This window comes from Loxodonta africana, chromosome 9 (genome assembly GCF_030014295.1).
Source record: "Loxodonta africana isolate mLoxAfr1 chromosome 9, mLoxAfr1.hap2, whole genome shotgun sequence".
In the NCBI taxonomy this organism is placed as follows: Eukaryota; Metazoa; Chordata; class Mammalia; order Proboscidea; family Elephantidae; genus Loxodonta; species Loxodonta africana.
The window spans coordinates 100,283,416-100,298,075 of NC_087350.1; the positions used below are offsets into that span (position 1 = coordinate 100,283,416).

A 14,660-nucleotide genomic window follows, 5' to 3' on the forward strand; every position below is an offset into this window, starting at 1 on the left:
TGGAAACCCTTTGGGGTAGATCTACTCTGTCCTGTAGGGTAGCTGTGAGCCAGAATTGACTCGATGGCAGCAGTTGGTTGGTTATACATGGATGGATTTGACCTAGTCTATTGATTTTTGTCTGTCAGTTTGCTGTTTTCCCCTCCTCCCAGCGGGTTGGATTTCTTCATATTTTCATCATTCATGCTCCTTGCAAACTCCTTACTTTTTAATTTATAGGTGAAGCCATTATCATGAAACAGATCTCAGAAAATTGCCCTGTATCTTCATTGGGAAAGTCTTGATTGGTACAGGAGTGGCAGATAAATGAGGCATGCCAGCTTCTCGCTGTTTCCTCAGATGAAGCCTATAAGTATCAGTCCTTCTGACCCTAAACAATGCATTAGAATCTTTCTCAGCACAGCATTCTAGGAAGCTTTATAAAAGTTGCTAAGAGTTGGCTCCTAATTGAGACTTAATTGAGTAGCGCTATTTTAGGTATGGAAACCTTGGTGGCGTAGGGTCAGCAGTTTGAATCCACCAGGTGCTCCTTGGAAACTCTATGGGGCAATTCTACTCTGTCCTGTAGGGTCACTATGAGTCGGAATCGACTCGATGGCACAGGTACATTTTGTCATTTTCCCAATTTCTTATATTACTCCCTTTGACACTTGAGATTTGCTTCTACTTCCTCCAGATTCCCTCCCTTAATGATTCCAACCCTCATGGGAGTGGTGTGCTGTGGTGCCCCCCTTTGTGGGGGGATGTATGGAGAAGTAACGTTTACTGAGTGTACTGTGTACCTACTCCGTGCTTGGTTAGGTGCTTTGCAGCCTTCAACAACAATAAGTGTAATTATTCCCATTGTACAGATGTAGAAACAAGGCTTTCGGATGGTAAGTAACCTGCCAACTTAATTACAACAAAGTAGTACAGCTGTAACTTAAACACAGATCTGAACTCCAAAGCCAGTGTTCTTTCACTATTCATCTAGCCTTTAAGATATTTGAGGTTGAAACTTGAGGACAGAAATGGAGATGACCTGGACATGTGTATATAGTCACTTTGAGTCGGAATTGACTTGACAGCAACGGTTTTTTTTGAGGGGGTACCATATATAAGTGTACTAGAAATTTCATTCGGTGTCACCTGGTAGACCTGGCAATGCGTATGCCCATTTGCAGCAACCTACTGTGTTCATTTTCCAAAATACTGAACTATAAGAATGATTGCAAACCAATGGAAAATAATCTAATTCTGTTCTTAAATATAATGCCCATCCTTTTCACAGGTATAAATAACTTCATTCTCATGTTCTCCAGTTTTTGAACCCACATAAAATGGAAACTGTAGGAAAAAAGCAAGATCTATTAAGTAGAAGGAGCTTTTGCTACTAAAACACTAGCACTGGTAGTTGAGAGAACTCTGTCTCAATTTCGGTTCCATCCTTTATCAAATGTGGAGCAAGAGCTTAGTTGATAGGCCTCAGTTTTCTTGTTTAAAATAAAGAGAGTGCAATGGAAATTTCCTTTCCCCCCTTACTTGCCTGATGTTGGAATTAATAAATATTATGTGTAAAGCCCTTTGCGCCCTCTGGAAGAGAGGTGCTGTGTAATTTTAGCATTATTCATGGTCCATTAGGCTCCTCAGGGTGTCACCCGGGAAGAGAGATTTTTACCTTTTATCCCACATTTCACAGTTAAAAAAAAAAGTATTTTTGTTGTTTTTTGTTGCTGGGAAAGTCTCCTATAATTGTACCTGCAGAGGTTGCTCCTATCATGGAGCCCAGGGCCCTGTTCTTTTGTAGAACACTCTAGAGGGCCAGCTTCAGAGGCAGAGGAAGAGAGAACCTCGGTTAAACAGCTCCTGGCTCCGTAGAGGACAGTGTACCTGCCTCACCCCCCCTCTCCACCCAGTTGTCCTCTGTATCTGTCAGCCTGTTGAGTAGCAGAATCCAGCACTCAGGTGACTTTTCCGTATATCTCCTATCTTTTTTTTTTTTGTCCTTCAGATAAAGGTTTATAGAACAAACTAGTTTCTCATTAAACAGTACACATACTGTTTTATGACATTGGTTAACAACCCCACAACATGTCAACACTCTCCCTTCTCAACCTCAGGTTCCCTATTACTAGCTTTCCTGTCCCCTCCTGCCTTCTAGTCCTTGCCCTTGGGCTGTTGTACCCCTTTAGTCTCTTTGTTTTGTAGGCCTGTCTAATCTTTGGCTAAAGGGCGAACCTCGGGGATGACTTCATTACTGAGCTAAAAGGGTATCCGGGGCCATACTCTTGGGGTTTCACCAGTCTCTGTCAGGCCAGCACGTCTGGTCTTCTTTTTTTGTGAGTTAGAATTTTGTTGTTCATTTTTCTCCAGCTCTGTCCAGGACTCTGTGTTGTGATCCCTGTCAGAGCAGCCAGTGGTGGTATCCAGGCACCATCTAGTCATACTGCGCGCAGCCTGGTGGAGGCTGTGATAGTTGTGGTCCATTAGTCCTTTGGGCTAATCTTTCCCTTGTGTCTTTAGTTTTCTTTGTTCTCTCTTGTTCCTGAATGGGTGAGACCAGTGGAATATCTTAGATGGCTGCTCATAGGCTTTTAAGACCCCAGACGCTAATCACCACAGTAGGATGTAGAGCATTTTCTCTCTCTTTTTTTTTATTGTGCTTTATGTGAAAGTTTACAAATCAAGTCAGTCACTCCTGCAAACATTTATATACACCTTGCTATGTACTCCTAGTTGTGATCCCCCTAATGAGACAGCACACTCCTTCTCTCCACCCTGTATTCTCCGTGTCTGTACAGCCAGCTTCTGTCCCCCTCTGTCTTCTCATCTCGCCTCCAGACAGGAGCTGCCCACATAGTCTCATGTGTCCACTTGAGCCAAGAAGCTCACTCATCACTAGTATCATTTTCTGTCTTATAGTCCAGCTCAATCCCTGTCTGAAGAGTTGGCTTTGGAAATGGTTCCAGTCTTGGGCTAGCAGAAGGTCTGGGGACCATGACCTCTGGGGTGCCTCTAGTCTCAGTGAGACTGTTAAGTCTGGTCTTTTTATGAGAATTTGAGTTCTGCATCCCACTGCTCACCTGCTCCCTCAGGGGTTCTCTGTTGTGTTCCCTGTCAGGGCAGTCATCAGTTGTAGCCGGGTACCGTCTAGTTCTTCTGGTCTCAGGCCAATATAGTCTCTGATTTATGTGGCCCTTTCTGTCTCTTGGGCTCATAATTACCTTATGTCTTTGGTGTTCTTCATTCTCCTTTGCTCCACGTGGGTTGAGACCAACTAACACATCTTAGATGGCCACTTGCTGGCGTTTAAGACCCTAGACACCACTCACCAAAGTGGGATGCAGAATGTTTCCTTAGTAGATTTTATTATGCCAATTGACCTAGAAGTTCCCTGAAACCATGGTCCCCAGATCCCCGCCCCTGCTACTCTGATCTTTGAAGCACAGAACGTTTTCTTTATAAACTATGCCAGTTGAACTAGATGTTCCCAGAGGTCGATGTCCTTACAGCTGTCAGCCAGCAATTTGTTCTCTCTCCTATCTTGATCATGTTCTTGTTGATTCAGCCCTAAGGCCTCCATAGTGTGAGTGTATTTCTGGCCATTCTGTATTGGAAAATTGATAAACACTGGTGTGATCACCGATTCCTTTCTGACCAGTAAGTAGCGCTTTTACTCTGCAGCTCAGGTTCAAAATTTTTGGCCCTCCTGAAGTCTTAGCTGGAGGTTTCACAGTACAGGACATTTAGGCAATTCTAGGCTGAAAAATTAAGATGTAAATTAACTGCATCATCTAGCAACTTAATTCACCTTCCTGTTTTTCTATATGATTGGAGTCCTGCACCAGGGCTAAAGCCCTTGGCTGCTCACTGAAAGGTTAGCAATTAGAACGCACTAGCCGCTCTGCAGGAGAAAGATGTGGAAGTTTGCTTCCATAAAGATTATGGCCTTGGAAACTCTATGGGGCAGTTCTACTCTGTCCTATAGGATCAGCGTGACTTGAAATTGACTCAGTGGCAATGGATGTTTACAATTATATTGCTGTGTGTAAGACCTACCAAAAGGTCAGCAGTTGGAATCCACCAGGTGCTCTTTGGGAACTCTATGGGGCGATTCTGCTCTGTCCTGTGGGGTCACTATGACTCAGAATTGACTTGATGGCGAGGGTTTTTTTTTTTTTTGTGTGTGTGTGTGTGTGATACATCTCCATCTTTGCAGTGTTGGGTAGTTTATTTCTTTTATATCTCCTCTTTCTTCCATGGGCTCCTGGCTAGCTTATTGTCAAATCCATTTCACTTAAATGATCTTCCTGAATTCTTTGTGTTATCTCAGTCATTTTTCCTCTTGCTGCTTGGCATTGTGTAACCACTGAAACAAGGCTGGAGTTCTATCTGTGCTTCTCTTTGGCTTGGAATATGATGGTATTTGAATCTTTCTTCATGGATTTTTTCCGGTTCTCTCTTTCCTCTCTGTCTCTCTCTCTTTCCTCTTTTGAAGCTCATTTTATCTATCCTTTTTCTAGTTCTCCTTGAGTTCAGATAGTTTCCCTCTTCCCTTGAACACTGCTTAACTGAAGCCACCAAAACATATATACTTCAGAACCGATCTGGGATGGGGGCCAGCTTAGCTGAAGAGGATTGAGCTGACATGGAAGTTTGCTTATTTAGGCTGTGATTTCTGTAGTGCCCACGAAGCAAATGCCTACCTGAATGTTTAATGTTTAAAAGTAAAATCAAATTTCAAATGGGCCCAGACTCTACAGAAAGCACCGCTGTCCTAGATAAGGTGTTTCTTTTCCCAAGTTATTTCTGTGCCTGCTACTTACTTTATTCCTGTGTCCCTGTGCCCCTTCCTTATGCCACTCCCCACCCTATGCTGCTTCAGATATGTTGAATGCTAGCTCCTGATTACAATTTGGCTAAGCTCAAAAAAAAAAAAAAAAAAAAAAAAAAAAACCAGTGCCCTCGAGTCAATTCCGACTCATGGCAACCCTATAACCTAGCTAGAGCTTTTAAGTCAGGTCCCTTATAATTTTGATGTGTGATCTTAGTAAACAAAGTGTGTGTGTATGTGTGTGTGTGCGTGCGCGTGTGTGTATGTAGGAAGCGTGCCATATTTCCTCTCTGCCCCTCAGAAAATGTGTTTTCTGGAAGCCCTTTGACACTAATGTGAATGCTCACTGGCCCTCCCTTGCTCAATTCTCTTGAGAGGAGAGAGAGAGGCCTTTATGCTTGTTGTCATATCTTTTGTTTCTGCTGATTATACACAAAGTAAGTTGTGAATAGCTCTCTCGCACACCACGATTCCTTTGAGGTATGTACAGGAGAGTAGCTGTGCACTCAGCTTCGGCTCACCCTGGGGATTCTGGAGGGTCCCTTTCAAGGCCTCTCACTTCCTGTTGCAGCACCAGCAGAATGAAACTTAGATGAGTGCTAGACAATTACCTTCCCGTAATTAAACCTGTAGCATAATATTTAGATATGGCAGCCCATCAGCTTTGTATTTTTATTTTTCTAAGCCTAACTGTTTTTATTGCTATAAAAGCAAAACATAAAAAATAAAAGTCCCACATGGTTTTACTATTACTCAAATTAAAAATCACTGCTGAGACTTCATTAAAAAACATTGTAGAACTTTGCTTTTTGGGTATAGCATTGAAACAGACCTTTTACAGTAGGATGAAACGAAGTGGATAAGATTTGAATTCCCAAAATCAGTTTAAATCATATATTCCAGTGAATACAGAGGTTAGGTACGCACTGTGTCTTATTATCTCACTTGTAGGGGAGTAATAAGAAGGAATTTTACAATTTATGTCTGTTGCCCTGTCAGTCACTTTTTGATCGCTTTTAGCTGGCATGCTAACTACTAAGGCTTCTAAATCAAAAGGCAGAATGAGGTGTGCCAAATTATGATTAATTAGGTTATCAACCTCTATATCTTTTGTTTGTATTCCCTTGGTATAGTTTGATGAATGAGGGGAAGAGCTATAGCTTGCCTGTGTTAAAATTTTTCCTGATAATTGAACTACGCTCTTTGTGGTGGTTGTGGTTGTGGGGGAAGTGGCATTGTTAGACTCCAGCCTAATCAGTGACTTGTGCATTTTTGGTTTGAGTACTGAAATGTCAACAGAGAAAATATAACCGTTAAAGCAGTATGTCCCAAAACAACAGCTACACAACAAAACACAAAAAATGTTTTAGCTCTCTAGTTTTGCTTTAAGTTTATATAAAAGGTACTGTTGAAGATTAATTCTAGGAGAGAACCTAAATGTCCATCAAGAGATGAATGGGTAAACAAAATGTGGTGGATACATGCTATGGAATACTACCGAACATAGAGAGAAATGAAGTCCTGATACATGCTACTTGGATCAACCTTGAAAACATATGCTGGATGAGACAAATCTGTCACAAAAGGAAAATATTGTATGAGCCCACTTACAGGATATAGGCAAATAAATAGAGACCAAAGCTTAGTCAATAGTGGTTACTAGAGGTTGGAAGGATAAGGAAGAGGGAGTCATTGCTTAGGCGACACCGAGTTTCTGTTAATAGTGGTGAAATAATATGGAAAAGGATAGTGGTTTTAATGACTGATGAATCAGTGTCACTGAAGCATATATGTAAGAATGTTCAACTGGCAAATGTTTCATGATATATATTTGTACTACAATTAAAAAGAAAGAAAAAAGCTCAACCTTGTAGCAAATCAGCTCCACCTTTATAATAAATACTTCTCTTGTATACACACAAAAAGGAATCATATTTGGAGATGATTAAGGGGCAGAAATTAGGGAGATGGCAGCAATCATTCTAGTTTCCATATTACAAGCTCTTGTGGGGAATGTAGAGAGGGAGGGTAGTACATATGATAATTCAATGTGAAGTGTGACAGTTTTCAGGTCATGGTGACTGAAATAAGAACTTAGCTCTCAAAGAGCTAGAGAGAATTTCAAAGAAAATATTTTGGCAATTGTTGTAGGGGTAGGAAATAGTGATTTTTTGGTAATAAAATTAAAAGCTTAGCTTTATTTTAGTTTCCTGAGGTAAGATTATTGTATTTTACAAATAGAGTCGACTGCCTTCTTTGATAGATTTTTGTCAAAATCTCAGATCATTGTTCTCTTTAAATTGGCCTTATTCCTTTACCCCAGGAGTAATCTGTGATTTAGGGTAGACTTTTTTGTTGTGCATTACCATCTTAATTCCGCCACCAGTTTGTTGTATCATTTTTTAATAAATCACTTAGTTTCCTTGAATCTTAGTTATCTTTTCTTTAAAATATGGGCACCCACTTTCGTGGATACTTATGGGTGTTTTTCCAGCTCTGAAATTCTAGGATTCTAAGTTCGAGAGTGCCACTGACTTCCTTGTTCTTTTTTTGCTCTCAGGATTGCTGAAACTTACTGGTAGGCTGGCAGTTTCCTTCTAACTTATTCACAAGACCTTTTTGTTGTCTTTTAGAACTGTGTATTTATAAGTGTCTGAAGTTGTAGTTGAGTATAATTGTAGTTGTTTAACTTTCTCCTTTCCTCCTGAGAGTGTTTATAAAATGCATTCTATGACTGTGAGGTTAAAAAGGAACTGGAAACTTAGTATTTGTGAGAGTCAAAAAATATTAAAGTAAGTGAGTATTTGTTATGGGTACATGAAATATGGCATTGCTGTATACTTAATTTGAAATGTATGTCTTCCAGCTCATGGATTATACTTTAATCAGTTAAGTAGTCACATATATTGAGATTTTATAGAAAGGTGTAGAGGCTTTTCATTTTGATACGGAATATTCTAAGATTAATTAATTTTTTTTTTCCTTTTTCCCTCTTACCCCTACCCTTTTTAGGGAAAATTACTGTTGCACAACTCATTAGTGCCCAGCCATATGTCAGTTTAGGGGTTGGAGTCAGCATAATTTTGAGTGAGATACAACATATATGCATAGTGTCTCTGTTCTCCCTGCCCCATTTTTTTCTGTTCATCAAGTTAGAGGATAAATTTCTCTTTACATTGCTATTATAGACTAAAGAGCAAGTGGTAGTTCTTGATTTCTATTAACACCTTATTTATTTCCATCATTCTGTTCCTTGCAGTTTATTTCCTATGAAACATCAACAAATGCTTCTAGAATGGATGTCACCAAATGCAATTATTACATGTTTTTTTATTAACTTCTTTGTAATATGTTCCTTTTTTCTTTGTTTCTTCAGTTTGAGTGAGTTTTACAACTTAGTGTATTTTTTCTCAAATAATGCGCCAACTCATAATGCAGGCATAGCACAGTTACGAAAGCAATGCATGGGATGGTTGTGTGGTCGGTCCCCCCAAAAGTATAATGCACATGTTATTTGCTTAAAATACGGTACTGTCTACATGACTCTGTATTTACCTTCTCGGAGCCTCAGCCTTTTCATTTGTAAAAATCTCCTAAGATTTTTGAGAGGAGAACATGGGTTAATCTATATGTAAAGTGCCCACATGGTAAATGGAACATTTTAAGTTCTCCGTAAATGTGACCTCCCTTTCCTCCCGAGCATGGACTCCACTGGTGAAACGCATGGGTTTTAAAGGCAGAGGATATTCTATTTCACCTTATGAACATAGACAGGAAGAAAGAATAGAAGACTTGAAAAGAATAAGAAAGTTGTACCTAAAAATGTTCGAAGAGTTGACTAAGTGCTATTTTTTAAATGTTAGTGATATTCACTAGTGAACTTGCCAAGTGAAGTCTATTGAAAATTGTTTAAGTTTAGAGAAGGGAACCAATTTGTGGTTTAAAAGGAAGAAGGAGACAGCTTCTAAGGCAGTGCACTGGCTAAACACTCATCTCTGAACAGAGAATTGATTAGCACAGACGATCCAAATCGGAGTTAAAAACGAAACATGACAGCAAAGGAGGACTTTGATGGCAGAACAAAGACACAGGTGAGATGAAGTTGACTGGCTGACTTGAGATTCAGGTGCATATAAGAGATGTAAGATTAGTGAAGATAACGTGTGTTTGGTAGTATTGAGGTGTGATTTAGAGAAATTTAAAAAGAAGCTTAGATAGAATTTAAATACTTTTTTATTCATCTTGAAAAATCTAAAATGAAGTAAACAAGTGACTATAGATAATTTTTAGGGGTGATATTGACTAAGTATGATAGATCACTTGGTTTTGAAAGGGGTTCTTAATGGCTTTTAGTTTAGAATTCTACATAGTAGAGAAACAGCTACTAAATTATAGCTGTTCTCTTGTTGGTATTATTACCTTTGTTAGAACAGAATTATTAAACAAGCCTCTTAAACACAATTTAAAAGTAGCAGTAGTGTAAGCAAGTAAATAATGAGTAAAGGCTTCCTACGCTGTCCTAGGAAACCCTGGTGGCATAGTGGTTAAGTGCTACAGCTGCTAACCAAAACGTCAGCAGTTCAAATCTACCAGGTGCTCCTTAGAAACTCTGTGGGCACTTCTACTCTGTCTTATTGGGTCACTATGAGTCAGAATCGACTTGATGGCAACGGATTTTATGCTGTCCTACATCAGAAACAGGAAAAGTAAATTGGAACAGATGTTTTAAGAGCAGAAAGGAACTTTAGGCGTCATAGAATGTAGCTTTTTAAATTCTCAGATAGGAAAATGAAAGAACAGAGGAAAAAATGCATGTCAAGAATGTGAAGCAGAGATTCTGTTTCTTTTTCCCTTCCCTTATTTTCCTCTCTTGTTCCTTTTTACCTGTCTCTCTTCCTCCTCCCCCTTCCCTGCCCTTTAACCTGTTGCCATCCAGTTGATTCTGACTCATAGTGACCCTGTAGGACAAACTAGAACTGCCCCATAGAGCTTCCAAGAAACACCTAGTGGATTTGAACTGCCAACCTTTTGGTTAGCAGCTGTAGCTCTTAAGCACTACACCACAAATAGTTATTAAATGCCTACTTTGCGTTATATGCTGTGGATACAAGGGGGCACAAACTTTACATGGTTCTTTCCTTCTTAGTATTTACCATTTGGTAGTTAATAAACATGGGGACATGAGTGGTTCAGCAGTAGAATTCTTGCCTCCTATGCAGGAGACCTGGGTTCAATTCCTGGCCAGTGTACCTCCTGTGCAGCCACCACCTGTTGTCAGTGTCGACTTGCATGTTGCTACGATGCTGAACAGGGTTCAGTAGAGCTTCCAGATTAGGAAGCAAGACCGTAAAAAAAATCTGCCAATGAAAACCCTATGGATCACAATGATCCGATCTACAACTGATCAGGGGGATGGTGCAGGACTGTGCAGGGTCTCATTCTTTTGTGTTTGGGGTCACTACTAGACAGGGATTGACTCCACAGCAGGTAACCATAACATGTTAATAAATATGGTTGATGATATTTGCAACATATGTGGCATACTAAGTGTCAAACACGTGTCAGGCCATGACGGCCTGTTTCACACCTGCAGCTGGGATGTCACTGCTTCTGCCAGGGTGAGGTGTGACTGTTTGTAGTTCTCAGCAGCCCCCATGCCCAGCGTCTAACTCGGCCGTGTTCCCCCAGGTTCCAGTGGCATGTGCTGGCAGAGTGCTGGGTGCAGACTTTTGCCCAAACCTGGAGGAGCCAGAGCAGAGGCTGGAAGTCCAGGTTGGAGTCTTACTGTTTTATAAGGTGGGGGTGATGTGACAGCATCAGTATGTTCTGAAGGCCATAGAAGTTTTTCATCGCCATTAGGAGAAGGACAGCCATCACTGAGACAGGGGTAAAAGAGGGACTGATAATGTAGCCTATGTCTAGTGCAAGGTCCATTTCATCAGGATAAGTGGTCTGTAAATTGTTCCTTTGTTCATTCAGTAAATCGCATATACTACAGTGGATGGAGTCCTGGTGGCGCAGTGGTTTAAAAACTATGGCCGCTTAACAAAATGTCTGCAGTTCAAATCCACTAGCCTCCTCTTGGTATGAGGCAGTTCTACTCTGTCCTATACGGTCCCTGTGAGTTGGAATTAACTCAGTGACAATGGTTTTTTGTTTTTTTTTTTTCCGTTCGCAGTGGATAAGAACAGGTCTCAGAAGGTTGGCTGCATAGATTTACAAAAGTGGGTGTGAAACCTTTGGCACTTCACTGAACCGACCTAACTGAACCTCAGAAGTCTCTGGGTGGTGCAAACTGTTTGTGCTCGACTACTAACAAAGGCTGGCAGTTGGAACCCACCCAGAGACGCCCAGGAAGAAAGTCCTAGTGGGCTGCTTCTGAAAGGCCACAGCCTTAAAAACACCACGAAGCACAGTTTTACTCAACAACATGTGAGGTTGCCATGGGCTGGCAATGACTTGACGGTAACTGGTTCTGTTCGGTAACTGAACCTCAATTTCCTCATTTATAAGATAGATTCCCCACATAGGGTGATTATGAGGATTAAATAATATGATGCATGTCCAGCAGTTAGCACAGGGCCTGGCATGTAGCAAGCTTTCACTAAATGTTCGCTCATCTTTTTTTTATATCATTATTATCATGTTCAAAGCGCTGTGTTTCCTGGGTTATGTAATGCTTCCTGCATTATGGTTTCCCACATCAGGAGAGCAGCAGTTCTTGAGCTGGGTATTTTAAAAGAAAAGTAGGATTTAATGATAAATGTCTTTTTTCTTCATAGGTTGAGTAGATATGTCCAATAGTATAATATAAGTTTATTAACTAAATATGTTTTTCAGTGAAAGGGTTTGCTTTGAATTCCATTTGTTTTGTGTGTTTCTGAGGTATTAGAAATTGTTTGGTGTATTGCAAATTAAAAATATAAATATGACACCTTGGCCAAAGACATGCCTCCACTTCTATGTATTTTTAATATTTAAGGAATATGTAGCCATTGATGCCAATAGCTGAAGTTTCTATACGGATGAGATCCTCTAGAATGAACAAATTTATGTTTTTTTTTTTTTTTTGTAATAACTTCCATTAGGCATCGTTTCCTAAATTTTCATGGGATGAACACTGTAGTGCTCAGTTTTAAAACATTTTTACTGATTTAGAAACCCCACATGAGAAAAGAAAACAGTTTTAAAAATTGACTTCTTCACAGTGGGGAATAGTGTGGAAGTGGTGCTAGGAGGAGGTTTCAGGTTTTAATGGAACTTGAAGGGAAGACCATCTCCTGCACACCTGCTCTTGGCCTCGGGAAGACCATCTGAGCTCTGCTGTGCCACAAGCTGGTACCGTCTGGGTGGTGTATGGCTGTGATACAACAGAAGAGCAGGTGTGACACATATGAGACATGCTCGTGTATTTCCCAGGTTTAGAAAGCCAACAGCTTGTGCATGACACTTAAATGCAGAGTGATGGAAGACTTGTCGTGGAGAGTACTGTGATCCTTGACCTCTTTGGGTGGGGCGAGTGATGTTCTTCAAACACATCACCTGGAATGGTCTGTCATGGGTGATTGTGCTGGATGCTCTGTTTTTGAACCTGGAGTTATGGTACAGAGAGAAATGGCTTTTGCAGATCTGAGCGTGTGGAATAAAACTGAAAAAGACCCATGGAGCACATTACTTTGATAAACCAAGGGAGAAGGTATGTATTTACCAAGTTCAGGTGAAACCCTGGTGTATAGGTAGTTAGACAAATTGTGGAGCTGATAGTTAAGCATGGGCCTTGCAATGAAGACCAAGTTCTTAGAGTAACGAAAGCGATCTCATTTTTATTAAGATTCCTCATTTTGTAACACCATTTTGGCGGACTGAATGGAAAGGCTGAATCTGTTAAAAGATGGTCGATTATGGTGACTTGGTGAATTGACTTGAGACCCACTTGAACCATTTCCTCCTCTTCTCCTTTTTGCACCCCTTCCTTCTTAAATCTGGTTTCTATGAATTTAGAAATAATCTGGTAAATATCCATATTATTTGAAATTCAGCACATAACATGTTCATTAGCTAACATCTTCAGGAATAGTGTTTAGTTTGGGCTGCCTTCGTTCTTGCTGTGGCCTATATCTTGGTCCTTTTTTTCACCCCCTAAGAAATGAGCCATTTCTTATTTTTAAGTCCAACTGTACACCCTAAAACTCACTGTAGGATTTGCCAGAGCCATGTTCTTTTCCTGCTTGGAGCTCAGGCTTTCCTCCAGGGCAGGCATTATAACCACTAGAGGATTTGCTGTTTGGCCTTTTGATTCTGAGAATCGCCCCTTGTACACTTCGACTTAGGCGCAACAGTTTGTTTATATCATTTCTTGAAAAGACTATTCCTTTAGACACATAGCTGCCATATCTGGTTTACTTTTATATTTTCACTAACATGAGTTCGCATGAGCGGTGGAGGGCCTTTCCTATTCTTACTTCCTTCCTTTTAACGATTCACCTTTTATCCCTAAAATTTGAGATTTCTTAGCAACCTTATCATTTAGTAATTCCAACTTCCCTGACATCCTTCTATGAATATATCTTTGGTTTTGAATGACTGTCATCTGTGAACTGTGCCTGCCTTCACTTTGCATAGGCATGTGTTGTTTTTGTGGTAATCTGCTTGATTTAGAAAAATAGTTGGAAATCAAGGGTTTGATTCACTTCCTGTTTATTTTCCTCAGTGGATTTTGAAGTAGATATGAAACTGTTCTTTCTTCAGCTTTGGTGGTTTACTGATGTGTGTTGTTGTTGTTAGGTGCCCTAAAGTTGGTTTCGACTCATAGTGACTCCATGTGACAGAATAGAACTGGCCCATAGGGTGTTCTTGGCTATAATCTTTACTGAAGCAGATTGTAGGTCTTTGTCCCACAGAGCCTCTTGACGGATTCGAACTGTCAACCTTTCCATTAATAGCTGAGTGTATACCTTCTGTGCCACAAGGACTCATTAACTGACATATAGTATCAAAAAATTGTGCTCTTATACAATCATTTTATAGGGAATGATTGTTTCAGTTTAAACCCCCTTTAGTTGCTTTAAACTTATTTTTAGTCAGTCAAAAGTTACTTAATCTAGCTGTGCTTCATCATATATTGTCACAGTTAGCTTAGCACAGTTCCTTTCTTGGTTGAGAATTGAAGATGTGGGGTTTGACTTTTTTTTCACGCCACTGAAGGGCTTAGAAAATTAAATAAAGGATCAATATTTTAGTACCTGATTAGACACAATTTACTCTGATGTTTCATAAACCACAGACTCCTTTCTTCTATGAATGCGTGAAGGATCACTTTTTTTTTTTCCAAACATACGGGGGTGCAAGTGTAAATTTCCATAAAATTTAAATGAGGTGCTTCCTGTAATTAATGAACAATTGTGGCTGCTCTCTGGTCTGCGTTGTCATTAACCGTGATCAGGCTTGTTTAGTGATGACACTGTTTCTGTAATAATTTGACAAGCTACTGTGAATTTGCCAGGTTATTAAACCACCTGCAGCATTCACTTACGGAACACAGGCACGAGCTCTGTGGCGGTTGCTAGTCAAATGCAGCATAAAAAAGAGCCAAAAGTTGCCCATTTAAGGTTATCTATTTTTTTTATCACTGTAAACAATTTTTATTTTTTTTCTATCACTGTAAACAGATTGACACTTCTGTGATTTTGGGGCAGTTAATTCATTTTGTATGGGGTGTCTAGAAAATTTTTATTCTACGATAAAGTTACTGGTGCAGAGCTGGTCATTTTTGTGACCTCATATTGATGCTAGAAAACTCCCTATATTGTTATCACCAGTATGGGTTAAACAGAACCTGACACTCCCC

At 40.1% G+C, this 14,660-nt stretch overlaps 1 protein-coding gene across 6 annotated transcripts in view; it reads left to right on the plus strand.

Moving 5' to 3' along the window:
- Nucleotides 1-14,660, plus strand: part of BNC2 (basonuclin zinc finger protein 2) — a 481,109-nt gene that overhangs the window by 183,550 nt on the left and 282,899 nt on the right. For 2 of the 6 annotated variants that reach the window (XM_064290465.1, XM_064290466.1), the window contains exon 1: nucleotides 10,463-10,585. The exons of 3 other annotated variants lie outside the window; for them this stretch is intronic. Coding sequence is in view for 1 of the 3 variants with exons in the window: in XM_010587927.2 (XP_010586229.1) it covers nucleotides 10,502-10,585 (84 nt within the window). In the remaining 2 variants the exon portion in view is untranslated. Of the gene's footprint in view, nucleotides 1-10,462; nucleotides 10,586-14,660 lie in introns of those variants that run through there. One more of the 6 variants, XM_010587927.2, reaches the window with a different exon arrangement.